This window comes from Mycteria americana, chromosome 1 (genome assembly GCF_035582795.1).
Source record: "Mycteria americana isolate JAX WOST 10 ecotype Jacksonville Zoo and Gardens chromosome 1, USCA_MyAme_1.0, whole genome shotgun sequence".
NCBI classification, from domain to species: Eukaryota; Metazoa; Chordata; class Aves; order Ciconiiformes; family Ciconiidae; genus Mycteria; species Mycteria americana.
In genome coordinates this window covers 184,487,268-184,513,610 of record NC_134365.1, presented here as the reverse complement: position 1 = coordinate 184,513,610, position 26,343 = coordinate 184,487,268, and the positions used below count along the sequence as shown (strand labels likewise).

The 26,343-nt window shown below is 35.8% G+C and overlaps 1 protein-coding gene across 4 annotated transcripts in view; it reads right to left on the bottom strand.

The window, feature by feature from the left end:
* Positions 1 to 26,343, bottom strand: part of DIAPH3 (diaphanous related formin 3) — a 249,115-nt gene that overhangs the window by 49,940 nt on the left and 172,832 nt on the right. For all 4 annotated transcript variants that reach the window (XM_075488665.1, XM_075488675.1, XM_075488656.1 and 1 more), the window contains 2 exons: positions 9,938 to 10,033; positions 9,449 to 9,508 (listed from right to left, as the gene is read on the bottom strand). In XM_075488665.1, coding sequence (XP_075344780.1) covers positions 9,449 to 9,508; positions 9,938 to 10,033 — 156 coding nt within the window. The remainder of the gene's footprint in view (positions 1 to 9,448; positions 9,509 to 9,937; positions 10,034 to 26,343) is intronic.

The window sequence follows — 26,343 nt, the reverse complement described above, 5'->3', positions numbered from 1 at the left end:
AGTAAAATGCGTACCATGACCTGGAAGCTCTAACCATGAAAATACCAGCCTATCAACTTGTGTTGCAAGTTTAGGCAGGCATTTGCCAATGAATAGTTTACCTGTGGTTCTAATTAAGCTCTTTTATCCAAGATGTTTATACCAAAACAGTGGTGATTTCATTCCATTCCATGTGACAAGTATCTATAATACTAATACAATCTTCTCCATTTCCACTATTACAACTTATTTTTTGGTGAAGAAGAAATTAATCTCGTATTTTAAATAAAACAAACTGTCAGTAAATCGAGCAAAACAGGAGGCATATCCTGTTTTCAGATTATTTAAAATGGTTTCCCTCTTTCTGTTTATGAAAAGCGGTTATCAGAAAATGCTGCCTTTCTAGCCAGTATAGGTTTCCAAATGGCAGGGAAGAACCCAAGTGACAAAGTGATTCTAGATATGAAAATATATAACCTATTAAATTAGTTAATTCAGATTTCAGAAATAGAAAAGAAACCTATGAAAAGATAGTACATTATGGCAGTGCATCCTACTTTTCCGTGGTTCAAGGCTTGTTAAAATTCTTGGGACATAGCTCCTGAAACGCATAGCTCAATTAGGTGCTGTACACAGATACCCAAATTTGTTTTGAAACCCCAAAACTGGGTTGTGATACCCAAATTTGTTCCTGGCCTAAAAGCTATCCTGCTTTAAGTAGACAAAGTAGTCTGTCCAGAGCTAATTCAAGTATCTGTATGTGCACTGTACTGTAACATACCATGTACACTCATCTCTTTTCAAATACAAAGAAACAGGCTTAAAGCCTAAGAAAACAGATAAGAAGAAAAAACTCTGGAATAATTATTTGCCCATGCTGAAAATCTGCTGAGATTTCATTCCATTTCCCTGTTTATGACACCAAGTATTCTCGATGTTATCTTTTCAATTTCTTATCATTTCGCTATGCCACAAGGAGAGAGAAAAATCAAGGACTGCAAGTTTGAATACAATGTAGAATAAATTCACTCTTAGTTTTCTAAACCTCAGCTTTTAGATTTTTGAAAACCTAATGTAAATATGGTCAAACTTGTAGGGTCAGATAATAGTTCTTTGATTTCTCTATATGGAGTTAGATAAATATAATGAGACAATAAAGCATGAAAAAAACTCTTTCGCCAGATAAAATAAAAAAACCCCCTCACCATTACAAAAAAGTCTTATTTTTAAGATATCAGGACAAACTATTGTCATAGAAAGACCACGCTCCTAACAAGGCATTGTTGTAGTCTTTCAAAGAAAGAAAGAGTATATATTAGCAATCCTGATTTTTGCAAATCTTGAGGAAGCAAAATCTGCTAGGAAACTGCATGGATTTCAAGTAATGTTTCTGTTTCATTAAAATGATCTTGCTTTAAAAAGTTTTTTTTTTTTTTAAAAAAAAACACAACATTACCATGCCAAGAACAAGGGTCAAACTACTTTACAGTGTATGCTGGAAGTGAATAGATTCTTGATTAGCCCAATATCCTCCAAAATCCAAATATTCTTTCCTGAAATCACTTAAATTATAGATTTTCATCTCGGATTTGTAAGCTACATCAACATAAGAACAGAAGAGTTACAGTCCAACCACCTCACACTACTCCAGATCATTCAGTCTAAGTCTGGCTATCATCTTTCCTTCTGCCATTCATGTGAACGCTGCATTTGCCCCCTATATTTCCTTCCTTTACCACTTATGATCTCTAAGTTTGAGCCACCAAAAGTCTCTTGAGGCTTCTGATTATTTTGTTGGGTGATTGATGTAGATTTTGCCTTAGGCATGTATGATGGAAATACAGAAGACTCATCTATTTTTGGAATGAAACAAAGATGATACTGCATTTATCAAGCAACTTACAGACACAATCACCTGTTCTGGCTCAACTTAAGTGCCAATTTCCCTTTAGAGTATTCCACAACTTGAAAGTAAAGCTTCCAAGTGTTCCTACCCCAACAAAGGGAACAAGCTGCAGGATACCCTTTGTTTTCCCTGCATCTATTTAATGACCTTTATTTGTACCTTTGCAGAGCATTGGCTTATAATGAAAAAAAAATCAGGCAGAAACATAACTCCACTATTTCTTTTGCACTGTGCATTTTTGCTCTGTTGCAACAACCACTTAGGAAAAAAATGAAACTAAATTCTCCCAAAAGAGGAAAAAAAACCCAGAACATTAAGGGAACATATTCACTTACATGGCAAAGAAAGATTAATTAAGAAGTGTGCTTAAAGAATTTCATGAGTAATGTTTTGTGCTTTCTCTGCATCTTTTGAATTACTGACTAAACAACGTTGCATTAACCAGACATCACTTGAGTCACAAAACAGACTCAGGTCAAGGCTGATACACTGTTTCCATCTCAGATTTTGTCCCCAGTGGAGTCTTTTAACCAGAGAAAACTCACTTCCAATGCCTAGCGGATGAAATTTCCCTACCCAATATTTCACTTTTTTTTTTTAAGAAAGATAACCCCTTTAAGAAGATTTATATATATATATATATATATATATGTATAAAACAATGTAAAGAGCATTATGGCTGTTGTTCAGTCAATAGAAACATCATTTATTCTATTTGGATCAGAGTTCTTAAAGCCGTTGAAGAAAGAGGCAGAAATTTAGATACTACTTGTTCTTAAAACAGAAAACATTCAGAAAACAGAAGTGAGAGTCTGGTAAATTTATACCTAAAATCTTGTTTAACAAATACAGAAAAGACTTGAAAAGTACTCTGAGAAGTGACAGAACCTCTTTGCTATATGGATCAACTCAGTAATTGTCTTCGAATAGGAAGTTCTGCGTGACTAAACAATGAAGAGACAAATATGGGTAAATTGTTAGTAATTTACAGTTCCCTTTGCAGATTTAAGATTGTCCACTGATGCATATTCAGAAGACTGCTTTGAATATATAACTTGCTTGCCATAGCTTTTGGAAATCTGGTTATCTAGCTAGACGATTATGAAGCTGACATTTACTGTATGTGCAATTATGGAATATACAGTGTCACTGCTTTCAAATGTCACCTCTTTGCCACAGTTCTTATCTTGCAGAAAATGTCCTTGCTTCCCCTGAGAGAAGCGGTCTTATTCAACTAGTACCAATGAACACTGGCAAGGTATTTACAAAAGCAATTAGCTCTTCTGAGTGCCTAATTTGACATCGTCAAAGGGTCTCACTTTAGGAATGAAGTTGTCAAACCTCTGGAGAATAAACCCCATTATAAGGTCCACCTTGTCTCAAGGTGGCACCTAAAATTTTTACTCTTAAAAAGCTTTGGTTCTCTTTCTTGCCTATATTATGTTCACAAATAATTCTTTATGATAAGACACAGAATGGTGGATATGCGTGTCACCTTACTCATGGGAGTTGATACGGGAAATCTCACAAGACTTTGTAAGAGGAGTAATAAAACAGACACAGACATTTTTTGTAGGATTACAATTCCTCCTCTCCTTTCCTAAATACAGGCAGTGCTAAGGTTGACAGTGTGTGTTTGGCTTATATTAAGGGAAAGTTAACAAAATTTGGTTTTTTTTTCTCTCTATACCAAAATTTTCACAGTACTAATATGCATTTACTACTAATTTGAAGTACCCTTTTCCATTCTTAATAGAGCTTGAATCCATTTTGCAGTATTTGGCATTTAATAAATAAATAAATAAATAAACAAACAAGTGTTTTATGCCTCTCTTTATGTCAGTCTTTATAATATAAAGGTTAATTTTATTAACTTTGTTGGAAAGGCTCTGGGGAAAAAAAGAAAATAAATCAAAATTTGTCATTTTTGCATCCAAAACTCTTCTCGCTGGCTGTCATCCCTTCTAACTTGAATAGTTTCTCCACTCCATTAAATTACAAGAGGGAGATTACTAGAAAAAGATCCTAAAAACTTCACATCAAAATTAATCTTATTCCTAGATATTTTGGAATGTAAATTCTTCAGGGCCATCTCTATGAGAGACTGTATGTGTATGCAACTATGGCAATGCAGAAATAGTTCTAAAAAAAACAAATACAAATGGGCAATTTTTATATTATTTTTTCCACATATGCAAAATTGACTGGATATTATTTTTTCCACACATGCAAAATTGACTCTTACGGTTACAGTTTCTTAGAACTCTGCTGTCTGCTCTAGGAAAAAACCTTTATTATAAACAGTGCAGACGGATTCAGGGGAATTATTTCTGTTCGAATAAGCAGCAATTTTACTTGACCTATGAAATCAGTATTGAAGTGAAGCTTTGGTCTTAAAATGGGAACGACTGAGAACTATGTTTTGGTTTTTTTAATAGAAATCGTATTAAATGTTTTCGTTTCATAACAGTGCTCACAGATATTCTAAGTCTTCTGCTGAGGAAACTTGTCTATTGAGTAAAACTTCACAAAGCCTTACAAAAATTTTCTCCACCACAGGTACAGACACTGATGTTTTTAGATCATATACAGAAAGAAGAATAGGCTAACACACATAGTGCCTTCAAAACAGTACCTATCATGAAGAACTGGTAGTGCTCAAGAACGCATCTTTACTACTAACACGTACTGGGTAAAAGGTTATCTTCACAGGTTTCATTTTTTCTCCAGTTTAGGTACTTCCTAATGTTTGCTACATACGGTTGTGGAAAAGACAGCAACATAAACAGACTTAAGAAAAAAATAAGGAAAAATTACGTTGAAATGTCAATCATAGTTTGCTGTCATATACAGCAATGATGAAATAAAATAGTGACCTCTAAGTGGCTGCACTGTCAGTTTCAAGAATTAAGATGAGCCTGAGCTCATTGTCAGCTATGATTGTCAAAAATAACGTAGCAGAGACACTAATATGAACCTCAGATGACAGTTCTATTACGAATGAGAGATGAAAAAAGCCCAACGAACATGAAAAAAGGGTTTTCTTCTGCTTAATTGGGGCCAGAATGACATTGCTTGACAAGGATTTTATTTAACAGAGGTGTTTAAAATGCTTCAGACTAAATGTGACACAAAAATTTTTCTATTGTTTATAGACTTACTGAACAAACAGCTATAGTAATTATGACTATCTCTTACCATGGAAGTTTGATTTGAATATAGAAACAAGACCTTATTGTTACCTTTGGAAATATAGTCCACAACCCAATTACTGACTGAAACAGAAAGATTTCTTTCAACCTTTGCAGTCCCAAAAAGCAATCTGTATTTTTTTTACTTCCATTTTATTACAGCTTTTCTTTACTCACAGCATTTTGAATACAATCTACTTGTAAAGAAAAATGCTGTCTGCTGCGTTTGAGGTATATAAACATGCAATCAAAGCTGCATCTCGAATTTGTATTCATGCATTTCAGATAACATTACCTTGGCTAATGTTACTGCAAATAAATGCGTAGCCATAGCAGCAGAGAACTTGATGCAGGCTGCAAAGCCTGACCGAAAACTTAGGGAATAACGCAGCTTTCTGTGCTGCAGTGGGCTCTGTGTTGCCTTGGGTATGCTTCTATGTGTATTTGAACTTAACTAGCTTGAAATAAATGTGCAAGCTGCAAATATGCCTTGACTGTTGTTGTAAATAACTGATAAACTCAGATCAGCCATAGCTATTAGCTGCTTGAAATGATTTTCTAATGTGCAAAATCCCAATGATTGAAAATTAAGTGCTTTCTTCTGCTCCCTAAATAACATAAAAAAAAGCTCCCGTTAGATGCTACTGAATCAAAACCTTACTAAAGTACAACACTAAAGCTATACTAATACTCTACTTGTGTCATACAGTGCTCTGAATGGGAATTACAGCAAAAGCATATACCACAATACTTACTGCAGTTTATGGCTCTTTGCAGTTAAAGAAAACTGTAACATGAACAGGTAGTTTTGAACATATATGTAATCCAGTTGTTAATTTGAAAAAACAAGGCACCATGAATAGAAATAAAGGAAATAAATATACCAATCATACCGATGTCAACAAAATCTAGTTAAAATTACTTGTATTCTTCAGGTGTTAGAACATTTCCAAGACATAGCAATTCCAAATGTATATTATTTCTATTAGTTATGCAGCAGGGCTTTTCCTCAGCAAGAAATTATCTGACCTGATGGGCCTTATCACAAGCAGAAAAAATACGATTGGTAATTCTGATCACAGAAATAGAATAGATTTAAACTTGACAAAAACCACATAAAACGTTAGAAAGAGGCAATCTGTTCAATGAAAGAAGAGTGCAGTAGGACTGAAAATAAAATAACACACCCAAGAAGCTACCCTGGGATGCAGCATGAGAACCAGCACTCTTTTTTAATCAGAAATATCAGCTGAACATTACCAGAGCTTTCTGGGGAGCTCAACAGATGATGAAGAGAAAAATGGCAAACCAATGGCTAGCATTCCACTAAATTTACTATTTCTCCTTGTTTTTCTTAAGCAGTCCATTTAGTTAAAGGAAACCATTTCAGTTCTCAGTTCTAGAGCTAAGTGGTGTTGGCTTGCTCCTCTGTATTACTTTGTTTTATAGGGCTTGGCTCAGCCTCATGAGTAAGGGATAGTTTGGTACCTTGAGCGGTATCATACTGAGGACGGCAATGGCAATGGCCAAAGAGATTTCCTTCCTTCTTCCATTTATATTACAGCTATGGAGAAAGTGTGCATTCTGGCTGTATTTCTCTCACTTGCCATCGCCTGTGAGACGTGGAGCCACTACTTTCTAGTTCTGTCTATGCTGGGGTCTGATTTCTATTCCAGCTTTTTAGAGAAATATCTTTAATCGTAAAGACTAAAACAGTTTTTATTCATTTGTTTGGTTTTGTTTTGAAACAGAAGAGATTAGCTAGAATTCGACAGCATCTGCCCAACAGAGATTGCTACATTCTGAATGATTCAGAGGGCAGACATTTCAAGTCAGGGCTTGTAATTCTTCTTGACTGTGTGATGAGTCAAAGAAGTTCATCCTAGGTATGAATCTGCAGTGTGTATTAATAAAGTATACCTACTAGAAGTGAATCTGTTAGTCTCATCAGAAGCAGCAGTAACCAAACCAGTTACCAGTTAACACAAACAGCCAAAAGCAGTACAGAAGCAAAGGAAAGTGCTTGAATTGCTGCTTAAGGACTTTATTGGTCTCCACATATTTTAAACTTGGAGTAAATCAGTGGCTTTTTTGCCATGATACAAAATTTAGCATCCATCTGAAATTTTAGGTTGGGAAAAACAGCAAATCAATGAAGGACAAAGCCAATACTTCTGTCTGATGACATATCCCAATTTTTCTGAAGTGGGCTGAAATCACAGACTTCTTGCTTATACAGTGTATATGTAATAAAGCATTATATACAGTATTCATCACCTATTATACACATATACATAGAAAGAATAGGTTATTGCATATTTATCTATATTAGATATAAAGTGCAAGAAAAAATTATATAGAGGATAATACTGAAAAAAACCTGACATTATACATTGTTGAACTCAGAAACAGAAAATTAAACTTTATCATTATAATTCTTGCTTTGACTGGCCACATCATTAACTTCAGTGAGGTTATTATTATCTAAAAATAAACATTGATACTCAGGGTCTAGTATTCATTCTAGATAGTATGCAGCCTACATAATTTCTGATTTCCCAACAACAAAATAAATTATTAAAAGTAAATTCTCAACTACCTACACAGACTTTGAATAGCAAAAAAAAAAAAAGTTCACCTCACAGATTAACTTGGAGCAACCAATGACCATATATTTCTATCACCACTCACCATTGGTATCCTTATGGTATCATCATACTAATGAATTCCTTAAAAGCAAGCTTAGATATGTATTATCCTGTTCCTGAGCTAATAAGACAGGTGAAAGAAAAGATGAATTCATTTTAAAATGTCTTAGAACCAGATTGTCTCAAAGTGCTCTACGGAAAAACTGACTTTGATAAAAACAATAAAAAATCCAAGAGTTTACTTTTACTCTTCTCTCCAAATCAAATGTCTGAACTTCAAACTTCAGTACCAAATTATATCCATCTGATGTACAAATCAGTCCCCGGGTTAGACTAAGATTTTGCAGAATTAAAATCTTGGGGGGATTTTTGGTTTGTTTTTGGTGTTTTGTTTTTAACCTTAAACATAAAACATGGTCCTAATGTTTGTCCAAATGCAGTTAGTTTGAAAACTGGAAAGTACACTGTCTGTCCACAGACAGCTAGCTAGCTAGATAGAATAGGTTGAAAAGAAACAGAATTCAACATAATTGTTCTTACAAGCAGAAACACTTATAGCATAAATTCAGATATGCTCTGTAGTCATTATTCAAATATCAATGTCATGTGCTAGACAAGCACCTGTCAAATATACTTGATTCTTCTTTGAGCCAATTCCTCTAACTGAATTAATTATCTTTCAACTGTCCTTCCAGCTCTATTTTCTTTAATTTCTTGTTTAATAATGCCAAATTCTGTATGCTCTTTTTTTGCTATAGACACTTAAGAAATAAACACTTAAACATGAGGTATAATTAATATCATCAAATTGATGGCATCTGCTTTATAAACTCTGCAGTGCATTTAAATATCAAAGGATAATGCATTTGCTTACAAAACTAAGAAAGGAGATTTTTTTTTTTTTTTAAGTTTCAATGAAAATTTTTCTTTAACACAAGTATTACATATATAAACTTTTTCCTGAGACCACTAGTTATGATCCACTGAAAACAGTCACTCTTGTCTCTTCAAGCTTAATTAAAACATGGCTAATATATAATATTCTGTAGATTGTCTAACAAACAAAGCTAAAAAGCACACACACCCTCATTGTAACTTTTCACATATGAGCACATCTTACTGATTTCAGTGAGATAGTTCAGGAGTTTATGAATAAACATATGCATGAGACTCATGCTCAAAATTTGGATAAATATTTTTTCATGAAGTAACTGATTAATTTACTATTACCTTGCTGATACAACATCCCTTTTGAATTATACTGGTAAATGATAGCTTAAACCATTCCAGCTATAGTATCAAGAAAAGCAAGACAAAGAAAAACAGAATGAATGGAAAAAGTTCTCTGATTTGGTATGATAAACGCTTAGTAACATTTAAAATGTTCCGCAATCTCTGCTTTCTATTATAGTTCCATAATCTATTAAAAAATCCTTGCATAATTGTTCTTAAAGATTATGAAAGTACTACATTTAAAAACATAACCAAATTTTAAATAAAGAAAATACCCACAAAGTAATCAATTTTGCTTTGCAAAGTAATCAGTAAGTATAGTTTCAGGATGTAATATTCAGATGATTCTTAAAAAGCAGGTTCCAATACGGTTTCAGTATTCCACTAATGTTAGAAAACTGAAAAAAAAAAAAATCACAGCAGTCTTTTGAAAGCACAGATCAACTACATAAGCTAAGAAGAGCATGCAATTCATGAATACGGTTCATTACCATGGTTACAAGCTTTCAGCAAAGGTCTCTGTGTGGTTGGACTGAGATTTTGTGGTATGTCTGGAAAAGCAAGGAAACAATGGAAATAAAACACATCTCTGAAAGTTACTGGAGTATTGTAACAACATTACTAAGCAGAATTATTTAAAAGTTAGATATTTCTAGGAGTAAAGTGGCAGTTATATACCGGTGAAATAATTTGATTCACTTATGGGGCAAAATGACTTTTCCTTCCCCCATTCAGGTATAAACCCTAAAAAGTTAAAGTACATGTGGCTGTATCAAAAAGTCTTGTCATAATAATCAGTCCCTGTTAAGTTCAGTAAATTAATCTCCAAAGTGGTAATGACTTCAGCAAAACAGCCTGAACATCCCTGAAAGTTGTCATTGAAGAAAGAATAAAACTTGATAGCACTTAAGTTCTAGAGCACTGGACCCAAAATGCTTTTAACTTGCTCTGGAAAATAAAATGTAAAATAGAATATTCACCTTTAGACCTTGGTGTCCTTTTCCTTCGGTCTCGAAAAGCTGCACCTGATTGCAAGGCCTCCAAGAGACTATCCATCACTCCAGTCTCTTCACCTTCTGTAAAGGAGAGAAGGAAACCTCTAGGTTACCATAGCAATATCAAAGCATAAATAATAACAACAATAAACAACAACAATAAAAGATATTAATGGTATTATTAAAACCATTTATTTCAAACTTAGACCAGGGTTTTAACATTCAGAAATTGCTCTCTTGCAATTAATCACAACAGATCTGGTCTTCTATACACTGAACTAGGCCAAATTTTATTCCATTCATTTCACATGCCTCTTCCTCTATACTGAGAGTCAAGCATAGTTTTAAGTGAAATGTCATTTCACTCATATTTTCATTTCAGTACCCTTTTGCAACTGCAAATAATCAGTTTCATGTCAGTTTTCAAGAGCTGTACCTTAAATGATTTGCCATATTAGACAAGAGATCATTTCAGTTATTGTTATAAAAAGTTGAAATTGTTTCTCAGCAGGCAGCTGAGTGAACAGTATTGGACTGGATAGGATACACAGTAATGCCCATAGGTAGCTTTAATCAAAAGCCATTTTCCCTTCGTATTTAATAACCTCTGGCCAATATTAAATAATTGATGTAGTTCAGGAAAATTCTACTCATCATATTAGACATGTATGTATAATATCCCCTGAAAGAATTATGAATGTTACTGTGAGATTATAATTAAATGCAAGCATTAAACGCCCTACTTTTATTTCCTCAAATAAACACATCAGAAAATATTAGATTTTTGAACCTTGTTAACCCCTTGCATCTATGCCTGGGAGGACAAAGAACACAACTCCAGGGATTTACTTATATGATGAAAAACCACCACAGAGGAATAAAGAATTACATGATAGAAATCTCATTATGCCTCACTGGGCAAAACTCCCTAGGTCAACACACACCTTGGATACAGTCAGACACATCATACGATTCTGCAGTTATTGCTAACACTGAATATTCAAATCAGGATCTAAACTAGCTGATCGGTAAAATGAGATGCCACGCTACTAATTCAAGGAATTCTGAAAGTGCTGGACTACAAGTAAGGAAGGAAGGCAATCTTCTAGACCTGAATATGGGAGAAAAGTATTATGAGAAATGTTGCTTTCTAACACTATTTCTATTTGTTTCCGTCCTTCAAAGAAATTCCATCTTTGAATAAGCTTTTAAGAATTCTAGCATTTTTCTAAGGTAAGTGGTTTCAAGGGCAATAAAAATAATTCAGACAAAAAAAGCTCAAAGTTACAGAGAGGAAGGTCTGGCAAAGTACTGTCAAATCAGCATGAGCCAAATCATGAATATGACGTTCTAGAAACAACATTTTTACTTTCATTATTCTACCGCTAAGTCAAGAGTTGAATCTAATTTACCTTCTGAGAACCCTAAGCCTGGATATCATTTAAAAGCAGAAGAGAAAAGCATACCAAAAAGAAGCACAAGATTTTGGGAACTGAGATATGCAAATCATTATCTAACAACAGCAACAAAAAATTATTGCCTCAAAACTAGAGCTTTCCTGTCCACAAACTACAGAAAAATGTCCTTCAAATATGACTTAAAGTCACTTACTGGTAATCTCCTCATAAAATAGTAAGAGTTTATATATGCAAAAATTCTATAGAAATATACATATAAAACATATGTAAAGCTCAAAACAGATGTTCGCTAACATTAACTCAAATTCAAATTAGATTTTCATAAACATTTTTGTCATTTTCTCTATTACACCAGCAACTACTTTATTATTTACAGAAGGACCAAAATCTTTTATTTTAAAATCTGGTTTTGTGCAATTCTATTACAAATTGCATTTAATTAACACTTCTGTTCTTTTTGCTTGCATTTTTACCCATTCTTTAATTTCTGTTAATTCTACATGTATATTTGTTTTCAGAAAGTGATTTTGTTTTAATTTTTGGAATTTCCTAAATATATCCTTTTCCTTCCCTGTAGTATTTGATTTGCTACTCTCCCAAGATGCTGGTCCTTAAAACCACAAACCTGTAATCTGAGAACACCCTTAGAATCATAGAATCATTTAGGTTGGAAAAGACCCTTAAGATCATTGAGTCAAACCATTAACCTAGCACTGCCAAATCCACCACTAAACCATGTCCCGAATCACCACATCTACACATCTTTTAAATACCTCCAGGGATGGTAACTCCACCACTTCCCTAAGCAGCCCCTTCCAATGCTTGACAACCCTTTCAGTGAAGAAATTCTTCCTAATATCCAGTCTAATCTTCCCCTGGCGCAACTTGAGGCCATTTCCTCTCGTCCTATGGCTTGTTGGTTGGGAGAAGAGACCGACCCCCACCTCTCTACAACCTCCTTTCAGGTAGTTGTAGAGAGCGATAAGGTCTCCCCTCAGCCTCCTTTTCTCCAGGCTAAACAACCCCAGTTCCCTTAGCCGCTCCTCATAGGACTTGTGCTCCAGGCCCTTCACCAGCTTCGTTGCCCTTCTCTGGACACGCTCCAGCACCTCAATGTCTCTCTTGTAGTGGGGGGCCCAAAACTCAGCACAGGATTCGAGGTGCGGCCTCACCAGTGCCAAGTACAGGGTCACGATCACTTCCCTAGTCCTGCTGGCCACATGATTTCTGATACAAGCCAGGATGCTGTTGGCCTTCTGGGCCACCTGGCCACACTGCTGGCTCATATTCAGGTGGCTGTCAACCAGCACCCCCAGGTCCTTTTCCACCGGCCAGTTTTCCAGCCACTCTTCCCCAAGCCTGTAGCGTTGCATGGGGTTGCTGTGGCCCAAGTGCAGGACCTTGCACTTAGCCTTGTTAAACCTCATATAGTTGGCCCCAGCCTATCGATCCAGCCTGTCCAGGTCCCTCTGCAGAGCCTTCCTACCCTCCAGCAGATCAACACTCCCACACAACTTGGTGTGGTCTGCAAACTTACTGAGGGCGCACTCGATCCCCTCGTCCAGATCATTGATAAAGATATTAAACAGGACTGGCCCCAACACTGAGCCCTGGGGGACACCACTTGTGACCAGCCACCAGCTGGATTTACCTCCATTCACCACCACTCCTGGGGCCCGGCTATCCAGCCAGTTCTTTACCCAGTGAACAGTAACCCTTAGTTCTTCTCTTTTCTCTATACTCTGTATTACCAGACTAGTTAACTTAACAACCTCACACAAAAGAGCTATACACAAAAAGAAATAATGGAAAATTAGCAAATATTTTATAAATTTTCATAACTTTTAAGTACATTTCTTTTCTGTACAATACATGGCAAACATAGAAGAAACATGAAGACTGAAATACAGATTTTTCTCTTGCTTTGCATTTGGTATAACATGCTTTATTATGCTGAAGTTTGCTCTCTTATGACTAAGGGACTATCACAGGTATTAATACGGCTTGGAACATACCTTACAAAAAATTACTCAGATTATGTATTCAGCTTCCTGTTTGGTTTGGTTTGGTTGTTGGTTTGTTTTTTGGGTTGTGTTTTTTTTTTTGTGGTGGTGGGTTTTTTGGTTTTTGTTGTTGTTGTTTTGTTTTGGGTTTTTTTAGCTTTCCTTTCTTCATCTGATGTCATGCTATTCTCTAACATACTTATGTCTGGAATGAAAACACTCAGTGAATAGTTTCAAACCAAACTGATGCTTGAAGAAATTTTGAGGCCAAGCCATTAGTTACATGAAGGTACATGAATGTTGGAGGAAAGTTTATAAGCATTTTGGGTTATAGTAATGCAAAAAAGACTGAATAATATCACAGTCCCCAAAATGATTCCATAAATGTTTATGGAAAAGAGTTCATAAGCTTTGTTTTAGGAAGTAGGAATAACAGAAGAAAAATTTAAATCCTCTTTCAGCATGTCATCTCTTTCCTTTTAAGCCTATCCAAGACTACTATGGATTTCATAGTTACTTCAAAAACTTAACTGTTTTCAGTAGAAAAAAATCCTGGTGCACAATCTGCTATACTATAAAATGACCTATGAAATAAATAAAAAAAGATTTTAAATAATGGAATAGAAATACTGCAAACCCACAACTTTTTGTAGCATAGCTGTAACATATTTATGGGTACTATCTGTTTTTCATACTTATCTGAAATATACTGTAGTCACAAACTGGATTATAGATTAATGCTTCCATTGACATGCAAAACAGTTAACAGAAGAATAAATGGAGTCTATAGAAACTTGAATTAAAAAACTCCTCTAGTAGTTCTCCTGTATGCATGGATGTATTGAAGAAAGTTAACCACTGCAAATAAAAACATTCATAGTTAATGATGTATCTACCCAAAACATGCAGAAAGCCTGTTTTTCAAACTTCTACACCTTCAGTTAGGCTCCAAAGTCTGTTTTTTGATGCCTACACCAACAGTTGTCTGTGACACCTTCTATGAAGTTACACCGCTAGCTATTAATACCCACACTATCTATAATATTATCCAAGTTTATATGATGGAAAGTTTAAGAAATGAAAGTGTACCGTGCAGTATTTTAGAAATCTTTTCGATTGCCCTGGGAGAACCGCATACAACATTGCTACAGTGATAGTGTAAGAGCCGCAAATATTGTTCAATATTAACACTTCCTATGGGACCTTTAAATCGGCTTTCACAAGCTGCTGCAGATTGCTGTCACCAGTCCCAGCTGGCTTCCTAATTAGTCAAGTGTATCAATCTTTTGACATCCTGGAACTAGTAATTCCAGTTGGCTTGCAGATAGCTACATAGCCCACAATAATTCCTTTGAGAAATATACCCTTTTATGATCTAAATGATCTCTTTTTCTTCAATTGCAGAATAGGAGATTTAATACTCTTTAATATCATACCTAATTAAAACTCATACAACTCTTTTAAATACCATCTAAAGCAGAAGTAAACTTGCCAAAATAGCTTGTAAGTTTTGCCCTTGACATTTCAGTGCCAAGTCAGATATAAACTGCCTAATTTTATAATTACATCTTTAAAAATGTTAAGAATATTAGAGACCCTTCTCCTTTAGTGTGCAGAGTATCATAAGCTTTACAGTACAACTTTAACATGTCTTATGATGATAGCAAGAGATACTGCAGTTAGTAACGACTCCTGCATTTTATGTACTTATTAAGGAACAAATGATATATATCATGATTCCAGGAGCAGTAGTCCACAGACATGATAGAATCACAAATATCATTAGCAATATGGTTTTAAAATAAGAGTGAGGCAATAAGATTACTTTGGATGAAAAATGTTTCATTTTTACAGTTCCCCTGCATCTGTCAACTAGAAACTAAAACATCACACTCAACACTAGGACTCCAGAAATTCACTTTACCAGGAGAAAAACATATAATAATATGTCTATTGCCTCTTTCAAGGAATCAAAGCTTTATTCAGCTATTCCTCTCCAAAAAAAATCTGCTTTTTTTTTTATGAAGGAAATACTAAGGAGCTTCAGAAAAACCAAACCAAGAATTCTTTAGGATGGATTCTGTTGATGTTGCCTACTCAGTTTGAACCCTTAAGAGATTTATCTACAGGGACTTTGACTGTCATTTTCCACTGAGATCTATTTATGGCATTGCAGTTGCATACAGCTTTTTGTTACACTGTAAGTAATGGAAAGGACCAGCTCCTAAAGCCAACCTCTGAATACTAAGCCTCATCTGAAATTAAAACTGCACGATTTGGACTAATGTAGACATTAAAAACAGACCTTAATATTTCATAGCTGGAACAGAAGGAAAAGGGTGCAAAAACTCAAGGGCTACTCATCAAGTTATCTGAATTAGCAAAGACTTTATCTTTATATCATCTTAGAAGTAACTCCATGGCAGCACTCAAGCTTTTATATAATTAAAAACAAACTTGGAGTGCTGAAGATATTGGATTTGTTTTTCTTGTCTGAAGAATTAAGTCCTGATCTCACAATTCAGTAATTACCAGGATGAATAATTTTTTATTCTTTTTTGACTAGAATACAAACTGCTTTTTTTCTCTTCAGTTCAGGATATAATTCAGGTCTGATATACTGTACCCAGTTTTTGATCAAGTGAAATTTAATCCCTTCACAGCCTTCTTTCAGGTGTAGCTACATCAAGTCTTGTGCCTTAATGTAAAAAAATTTCTGAGGCAAGTGAATACCAGGGTTGGGACAATGACAGCAGAGATTTTTCCAGACTATTCATACAAGGTGAAGAAGGAGAAAAAGAAAGATACATCTTTTAACTTTGTTAATGTTGTACCTATACTTTCAAGACATCATAAAAAGTCCTGTAGGTTTGTTTGTATAATGATTGATTTTGACCAGTACAGCCTACAAAGTAAGGCCCAGCTGACTAAAGGTCTCCATCTGAATAAAAATTGAAGGACCATTCTCTGAACAACATCACAAGAGGAAAGCTTTAGCAATGGTATAGTGTTGAGTGACTTCAACTCCAGGGAGCAGAACAGCAGATCACAGAGAGGGACATAATTTAAGCCATCAATGCAGGAGCGAGTTCCAATGTTTTGGAAGTGGTTCCATCTTTTCAGTCTCAGAGTCTCAGGCAGCCAGATTCTGTGAAGTATTCATAGTGCTGACACATAACAACTTTGAGACCTCTCAGTCTTATATATGAACAGGTCAGGAGACTTTTTGAAGGCTCTTATATTGTCAATATAAAAATACAAAGCAATCTCAATGTCCACAGAAGGGAAGGTTTCAAAATGTTTAGCAACATGACTGCCTAAACTCAGACTCTTCACTCCAATGAAATTCAGATACAATCTTACAAAGAAATTCTGGGTGGATGTTAAGGGTATCTTTGTCCAGAAAATACACAGCATATACAGACTTCAACTTGAACTTGCTCTAAGGCTTTGAACTTTTTCTGGTAAAAGCCATAGCACCAATAAGATAATCTTCATTGACAGGTGAGTGAAGGAATACATGGCTATCAGTTAGAGTTTCAATAACTGTGCATGGACTAGAGCCGTGACTCGTAAGAGAACACAAGAGTTCCTTTGACCCTGATCAAGTCTTGCAAGAACCTTGTTACATTACAGTGAGGAAAAGAAAATTTCCAATGTACAGATGCAAAGCAGAAATAGCTGTCAAGTGTGCTTTGGATCGACTGGCTGAAAGGACAGTTCCTTTTAGATTTAAAAAGTGTTAAATCCAACTTCAGCCAGAAATATCACTATTCACTTGTCTTTCCTCAGCAGTGACTTCAGGCGAAAGACACATACCAGCCCTTCCCAAAAGTCAAACACATGTATATACCTCACAGGAATCACATAAACAGTCCAGTCCAGAAGCAGAAGAGTTACATTTCTTACCGATGCCCAACACAAAGTAGTAAGCCTTTGCTAGAGCTTCAGAGCCCCAGGCAAGCATACTATAAAAAGGTATGATTTCCCCTAATGACTGATGCACCTATTCTATAAATCTTCTAGCTGAGGGGAGTGGGTTTCATGCCATCTTGTATCCTCTTGCTGAAATTGTTCCATCGTTGAGTTGTCATAAAGTGCTTTTATGGTACAGAAATAGATTTTGACTCTGAGCATATGAATGAAAGTGTGCCCCAAGATCCAAAGAGCTCAAAACAAGTGAAATGAAAACTAAGCATCCATCCTTCACGAACTCTGAAAGACAGCTCTCCCTTTCAAATCAGCTGTTGAAATTAAGGTTGGTAACTACACCAATCTAACTTCCATAGGATAACTCATACCATGAAAACCAAAAGGTAAACTGTGGTTTTAGAGGTGGTTCTGTGCCACAGAGATACAAAAATACTTCAGTGACATAAGGTACCTATTTCTGCATCTCAACTGGATCACAATTTCCCACTTAAGTAATGGGACTGATAGTGAATTAATCTTTATATTGAACTTTTTAATAAAAATGTATAATTTTCTGATGTTTATTGTGAGTCTATAAATCCCATTCTTTCTGTGACAACAGAACAAAGCCACTGTAAACTCACTTTCCACAGAGATTATCCAGGATCATTTATATTGATTCCAGATCCAGTAAAGAGTTTGCCAGAGCAAGCTTTTCTGAGAGAGATCCCAAAAAAGTTTTCCTGAGGTAAATTTGACTTACAGAAGAATAAACAGAATGCCAAGCCTTTGAAGTGTTGTACCCCAGCACTTGATACTGGGGCCAATATTTGTAACGTCTTTCTTCCTGACCTGGGTGATGGGACAGAATGCACCCTGAGCAAATTTGCATATGGTGCAAAATTCAGAGTAACAGTTCACACACCAGATGGTTGTGCTGCCATTCAGAAGGACCTTGACAAGTTGGAGAAATGGGCAAGCAGAAATCTTAATGAAATTCAACAAAAGATCTGCATGTGGTGAGGCGTAACCCCATACACCAGCGCAGGTGGGGGCCAACTGGCTGGAAAGCAGGTCTTCAAAAAAAAAAAAAGGGGGGGGGGATTCTGGTGGACAACATCTTGACCACAAGTCAGTATTGTGCCTTTGTTGCAAAGACGACCGAAGAAAAGCATTGCCAGCAGGTCAAGAGAGGTCATCCTTCCCCTCTACTCAGCACTGGTGAGACACGTCTGCAGTGGTGGGTCCAGGTCCGGGCTCCCCAGTACAAAGGGGACACAAACATGCCCAAGCAAAGTCAGTCAGAGACCATGAAGATGATCAAAGGACTGGAGCATCTCGCATAGGAGAACATGCTGAGAGAGCTGGGACTGTACAGCCTAGAGAAGAGAAGGCTCAGGGAGATCTTATCAATATATATAAATACCTGATGGGGCACTGGGTGGGGTGTAAAGATGACTGAGCCAGACTCATCTCAGAGGTGCCCAGGGACAAGACAGAAGGCAATGAGCACAAACTGAATTACAGGAAATTGCATTCAAACGTAAGACTTCCCCCTCTCTCCCCCCCCGCATTGAGAGTGGTCAGACACTAGAGCAGGTTTGTCCATCTACAATGGAAACTCTAAACATGGCTACAACAAAAAAGAGGTTAGCTTTCCACTAAGTCCACAGAAACAGTAACTAACAGTCTGAAAATAAAATTATTTATCTGCATACACACCTACTCTCTCACCAACTCAACAATACAGGATATTCTAGTAATGCATTATATATTGCATTACCTGACAATATTTTTAAAAAGCCAGTTTAAAGACACAATCTTATAGCCTTTTTTCTATTCACTAGGGATACTCTGCCATTTTAGTGGAAAAATAAAATTGCTAAAATAAGCAAAATGCTAAGTTTTAGTTACTTATATTTCATCACTCATAACTAAAACAGACCAACCTTATGCACTGTTATCTAAAATTAAGATTTGATAGGACAGCTAATAGTGTGAACCATCAGCTACATATGAAGGGAGTCAAGTTTTACTGTTAATGAATGATTTTTCTGTTTTCTTTACACATCACAGCTCCAACTCCAACAACGCTGACAAGAATGCAACCAATCTGTTTTTCAGACTAGCCAAAACCTAGTATTTTCATTAGTGTTGTTTCACAGGGGGGGGGGGGGAAAGATCATCTGTTATTGAGACATACCAATTACAATTTTATTTAGAAAGCAGTTAGAACCACTATAGTAGCATTCTTAACTGAATGTAGCTTCTTACAAGAATATATGTAGCTGAATATATGTGTGTGGGTATGTATGAACATCTTGCCTCTTGGTTACTGTGTGCCTCTGAAGGACTTCATTGAGCACAGGGAAAGACATTACTATTTCCATTCAAATTTATAAACAACCAATAAATCAGAAAATATACACAATGATCACTCATACTGACAGTTGTGCTACAGAGATGAGGAGCTGAAGGAATGTACAAGTTATATAATTTCTCACTCGTGGAGTGAGAAAGTTCTGACTGGATTACATGACCAAGCTTAATCAAATGAAAGCTTCTGGACAGCTTTGGGTGGGCAAGACCCTTTTTGTTTGGGTGGCTATAAATGCACAAGAATACCCAGGAGGATCACATCAAAGGTCCACCTAGCCCTGCATCCTCCATGCACTAGTAGCCAACAGCAAACATATAGAAAAAGGGCAGGATAAATATGTAATGACATTTCTAGAATGGTCTCTTGGTCTCCAGCAGTTTGTGATTCAAAGACTTTGTATTTGCATTTAATAGCTTTCAATGGATAGAAGCTGCCAGAGAAATCAAGTAACTTTTGTCAGCAAGCTTCAGAGCAAGAATATTTTGGTATGCAGTAACAAGACTGTACTTCTGTACAGCCACTGAGGTATTGCCAAGTGAAGATAAGCGTCATAGCGAACAGCATAGAAACAAGCAGCGGCAGACTCAGTTTGAAGGAAGAATCAGAGACATGACCTTCTCTCCTGCTAGCTTTCCAACAATCACAGAGGAGGTTCTTGGCTCTTTTACAACCTTGCACTAAGTAAAGTAAAAATAAAGCACACCCTCCAATGCTTTGGTAAGGATATTTATTCCTCCCCTCCTCTGCAACTTGAGAGAAGAAACTTTTGATGATTCAGAAAAAACAGAAAGAATAAAAGCACTTACACATAGCAGGAGTGAGAGTTTAAAGAGGACTCTGATGTCTACCTCCTTTATGGAGTAGATGTGAGGTAGTATTTGGAGTAGGAAATGCTTACTCAAACCAAAACCTACTATCTGCATGAACGTTAGAGCTCTTAATCCCAAAGATGGCTCCAGAGATTGTAATTTTTTTTCATGGTAATGCCATTTTAAGTTTGCAGCATTCTTTTCACAGTTTTTTAGAAATTCTACAGCTACAACATAAATGACAAGTCTTATGAGAATATTTATCTATAGACATTACTTTAATAATCCTTAATTTTTTCAACAGTTCTGTTTTGACTATTTCTCTCTCTCCCAAATACAGCTCCTATTTATTTTTCAGGGGCTTTGTGTAAACCTCAGTTTCACAAACACCTTTCAGCTACTATCTCCAAAGGTTCCACTTCTAAGTAAAATTTTCAGAAAGAAAAATAATTGTTTCTTCCAAATCTCTTGTTCTTTTAGAGGTACTACTTAGTACAAACAAATAGCAGCTGCTGCATTCTGAGCCCATGGGCTGCCAACAAGTGCATGAACTACACCTCCATGCTTCAGAAGATTTAGCACCTTTGAGATCTTGTTAGAACATGACTTGTGACTATTAGTTGTTGGGTTTTAATTAATATACATTCAGATCAGTTCTACTTTTTTTACACTAAAAACATCTAATTCCCTGAACAACCTACAGTGTGAGACTTGATGAGGTTTTGCTGTATCTCATCTTTTGCTGTGGCTTCTGCAGATGTATCACACATTGTTTTTCAGACCAGATTTTTTTCAATTGAGCATACCTGTATTTTATCATTCTCTGTATCATTTTCAAGTACAAATGCGATAATTATTCTTGAGGGAACATCTGTTCTCAGTAATTTACCCAGATTTATACTTTACTGTCAAAACAATACAACTGCAGCTGAAAAACAACCTCCATACTTGGTGACATATCAGGTGATACCTCCTTTCCAGTAGATTTGTGGTCAATGTCTGTCACAACTTGTTCCTCATATATAGTACTTTTTTTTTTTTTAATGCGCGTATAGCAAAATTAGATCTACTCTCCAAGCTTGTCATGAGCTTACTGTCAACTGCCCACTAAGTATTAACATGAGTAAGCACTGAGTAGGCAACTCTAAAAGGTCACACAGTTCTTTCTGCTCATTATTATTTAATGTAAGAGGAAGAAGTTACACTCCTCATAGTTACGGAACAGATTTATTCCCCACTGGCCTCATAATAAAAGTGATTGTTAAGAATAAATTTAAATAACAAAAAGTGGCCTCAGGAATCCTCTTGGTGAAGAAGGTGCAATTTGAGGGTAAGTGTCATGGAACAACTGGGAAGAGTTATCATCACCAGGGAGGAACAGAGATGAACGGAGCACTTGAAATTCCAAAAGGGGAAACTCCCTAGAGAAGAGAGCCCTTACACAAAACACTTGTTGGGTATTAATATTGTATCCTCAGGATTTCTTCATATATAGCATTATCAGTTCTTTTGTCCCCTTCATGGTAAATTTAGTTGCGCAAAACATATACCTAAATGCTCAAAATCTAGCAATAAACCTACTATTGTCCAAAAGTTGTGTTTTTCAGGAAAGTAGCCCAGCAGGCATTTTAAAACAACAAATTATCAACATATGTTAGAAGCTACTGATGTCATCTCAGTTCTAATGGAACATGAACAGATTTTTATAATTTGCAACATTTACAGTCCTTCACTCCCCCCAGAGGAAAGGAATATTATTAAGAGGTATTGATTGTCTTCTTCCAGTGAGAAGAAATAAATAAAATGGAGGCCTCACGAACTTGAGCTAGGCAGGGAAAACAGGGCCTTTGGGGGTACCTACTAGTATAAGCAGGTTTTGGGATTTTTTACTTTATTTCAAAGGCAAGTATTTTATCTGTCGGAATCTGAATTTTAATTACCTAATTATGTTTAGTATTTTCATTGCTTAAACTGTCAGTGCTGGGATCCATGGTGTCCTTTTGTTTTGCAGAACAATAGAGAACTAATGAAAATATTCATATTGCACAACTTAGCAGACAGTAATAGAGTAGTAAATGAAGAACCAAAACCTAAAACATTTTTAGCAAGTTTGTGAGACATGAATGTTTTTTTTTCCAAAACCAGATAAACAATATAAAACCTCTGCAAAAATAAATGCTGCAAAATTGACTGCAAATAAGGTCGTAACTGTCTAAATGAACTGGAACATGGATTTAAAACCAGTTAGTTGTGATAAAAGTGAAACTGAGTAACACAATTGAAAACAAACTAATACTCTAGATTGGAAATCAGATGTTTTAAGACATCATTTTGGCATCACTTCACTGCTTTTGCATAAGAAAGGGCAACCTTTGTAAATAACCACTGATGAAAATGGCCTGTTATTTATTGAACTTATATAAAATTATACATGTTCCTTTTCTGGGTTAAGTAAAGGTGGCCCATCCTAAGTAAAGACCAGTAATTAATGTCTTTTGGCAGGATAGATGACGCATCATGATTCCGAGCCCATAACATCCCTATATACTATCAATAACCTAACACAAGCTTTTGTCACCCTCGGCAGCTTTTGTCACCATTGGCACTCCTGAGGAGGTCTGGCTCCTGCCTTAGATAGACAGATGGATAGAAAGACTCAGTTTATTAACAATTCATTAAATGATACAATTACAGTTCAATAATTCATTAAGGTCTTAAAATAGTCTATTCTTGACTAGCAAATATATGTACAATGTCCACTGAACAAAATAGCGCCCGATTCAATAAACGATGAGCGACCTTTTCCTGTTGGCTTGTTACTTAAATAGTATTCAAAGTAAGACACAATGAAGATGCCACAATGATGGAGTTCTCAATTATATTACAATAAATTTAGCTAGTGTTATCACAGTTATAGAATTCTTTACACTGTGATAAGATCAAAATAATTGATTGGTGTGCTTTCTACTGAGAATCTGAACAGCATGAGAAAGTATGTGTCTGAATGTTAATAACATGCAGACAAGTGGCATTTACATAAAGATCCCCTTCCACTGGCTATTTACCTTTGGAACGATAGTATGTGATAGTTTGAACTGGCTTCATAAAAACATGTAAAGCAATCTTATTGACAAAGCATCTCATGATGAATATCACTTTGTATCCCAGAGAGTATTTAGAGGACAGGTTTTATTATCATAAATTTCAAAATAGCAAATATCATTCACTGCTTAGACATTCACAATTTTAATGAATTCCACATACTTTTCAAGCTAGGATGGAGCTAAAAGGAAAATATGTAGCTGATATTTTTATTATGTAAACTTAAGACCTTCATCCTTTTATATCAGCGAACCATTCGAGCTGTGATCATTAGGACACACAACTGTCACTATCTGAGATGTAAAGTAGAGACTGAGAATTTTAGCAAATTACAATTTACAAAGATCTAAATCTGACATTGGTTTCAGGTCCAAATCTCAAAATACTTGGAAGAGAATAAGTCAAATGGTTCCATATAAATAACAAAAATCTATGGTCTTATTAGCAGAGGTCCAAATGTATATTATGAAGCTTACCTAAAATGTTGTTTATCTAAAAAGATGCTGTATTACTTATTCATAAAACACTACACATTTTACAATCCACAAACTATTGATATAATTATTTATATCTGAAATATAAAAAATTTCCAACTGAAAACTTTATGAAGATTTATCACACACTATACATATTTATCTAATTTTAGAAAATGACCCTATCAACACTCATTTTGGTGTAACAGTATTTCAAAAGCAGTCTGATGCAGAGGTATGGATGACAGAGTGTAAGCTGTGATCTAGATGGTTGTCACCTGTATATCAAAGGCACAACATAGGCTAAGGAAGACTATTACAGTTCGTGAGAAGGCTGATATACTGTAGGACCACCTTGGATCTGATGCTTGAAGTAAATGTCAGTTACTAGTGATGAAATTATTGTATTCACCCAGAAGGATTTTTTGTCCCCCCCCAAAGTAGTTTAAGGTAAAAATCAGGACTTACCTTTAATTCGGGATCATTTTCCTTTTGTTTTAATACATCTGTATAGTGCTACGCAAACCTGGCATGATACAGTCCTAATGTGCTATACGCAACTTATTGGCTCAACTCACATATTTGGTAGATATTCATAAAATCTATGGGTTTGTACATATTTCTTTAAGATCTTAGAGTTTTGTGAATGCAAAAAAAGTCAGTAATACCCCCCAAAAAGCTAAAAAGTTTGCAGCATTATATAGGTCACTTTTACGTGAAGAAATGAATCCACCTTATGCAGCAGAAGGTGGCACCGTAGGCAGATGAAAGCTGAAGAAATACAAAGAAAAGGACTTCAAGAACACAGGAGAATCTAGGACAGGTTAACAAAGCGAGCTTAGGACGATGATATAAATCCTGTTTAAGCACTGGATAGCAGCTCAGGCCTTGGACATTATGGACACAGGCTGAAAGCAGAAGCTCCAAAACCGTAAATAAGTCACTAATGGCCAATTAACGGTCACTGAAAAAAAGCACAACCTCAAGTGTTGTGAAAAGACTGCTTTTACATTAAGAACAGAAGCAGCAAAGGAAAAAAAACCAGCTGAAAGCACTGCTGCGCCCTAGGGAATTAACACCCCCTGAAGGATTTTGCATTGTGTAATCTAGGGATAGACAAGAGCCTCAGAACTGTCTAGAAACTAAACCATCTTATAATACAGTAAGATCCCAAACTGGGCATGCGGACAGGAAGAGAAGATGGTAGAGCAGAAAAAAAAAAATACCCACTTCAGTTCTAGCTTCCCCTGCAGAAGAGCTCTCGAGTTTGTCCATGTCATCTTGTCAACTAAGACCATCACTGGTAGCCATCATTGCCAGCTCAACAGCATCAGCTCCATGGGTTTTTATATTCACACCAAATTTAGGACACAGATGTTAAGGACTGACTGCTTTGAATATGTAGTGGTAGTGATTGATAGTAAGAACTAATTTGTAGTGTTAATGACAAAAAATGCATAAGAATAAGTTATTAGCACAACCAGTGCTGTTAATGATTGTCAGTCCAGTAAAGTGGGGTGGTTTTGTTTTTAAATTTTAAGAGAAACAGTTAAGAAACTCTGAAGTGGCATATAGCACAGAGATACACAGGCATCCATAACCTTCAGGTCATTTTCAGTTAAAAAGCAATGTTACTGAAAAATTAGAGTGGAGATGTAGAGTACACTATGATCTCTTCACTGAAAAGAAAAAATATTGAAGAACCAGTTAGTACATATAATTTATACTTTTCTCTTCTTCAAGTATGCACCTGTTTGAATCCCAGAAAATATCTTCTAGGATGGTGACATCAATGATTTTTCAGATACTTCTTCAAGCAATAATTGAAATAATGTTCCTACAAATCCAAGTAGACTAGATAAAGAAATGATATGCAGCAAAAATCAGTTACTCCACAGTCACACTCCAGGTAAGAGTGTTTTGGTATTTTGACAGGGGGAGGACCTGGTTAGAAATTTGTCAGCAGGTCACATGTAAACATTTTTACTGATTTACAGATTCTTAATGAGAAGACAACTGTTCAATGGACTTTCCTAGCCTAGTTATGGCTAGGAAAAAAAAGAGGGAAATCAAGGAAAAAATAATTTTTGAATGTCTATGTTATTCTTCCATCAGAATCAGAGCAAAATTATGCCTCTTCAGTTAGTAAATACAGTTTTGATAAGACTGCCAAAATAAAAAAGAAAACCATCCCCACTTTTCATATTGTTGTTGCTGTCCTTCCTGACAAACAAATCTACCACAAGTGCTTTCCACTGTCAGAATTTGGGTTTTCTAATAGACTTTTAAAATGA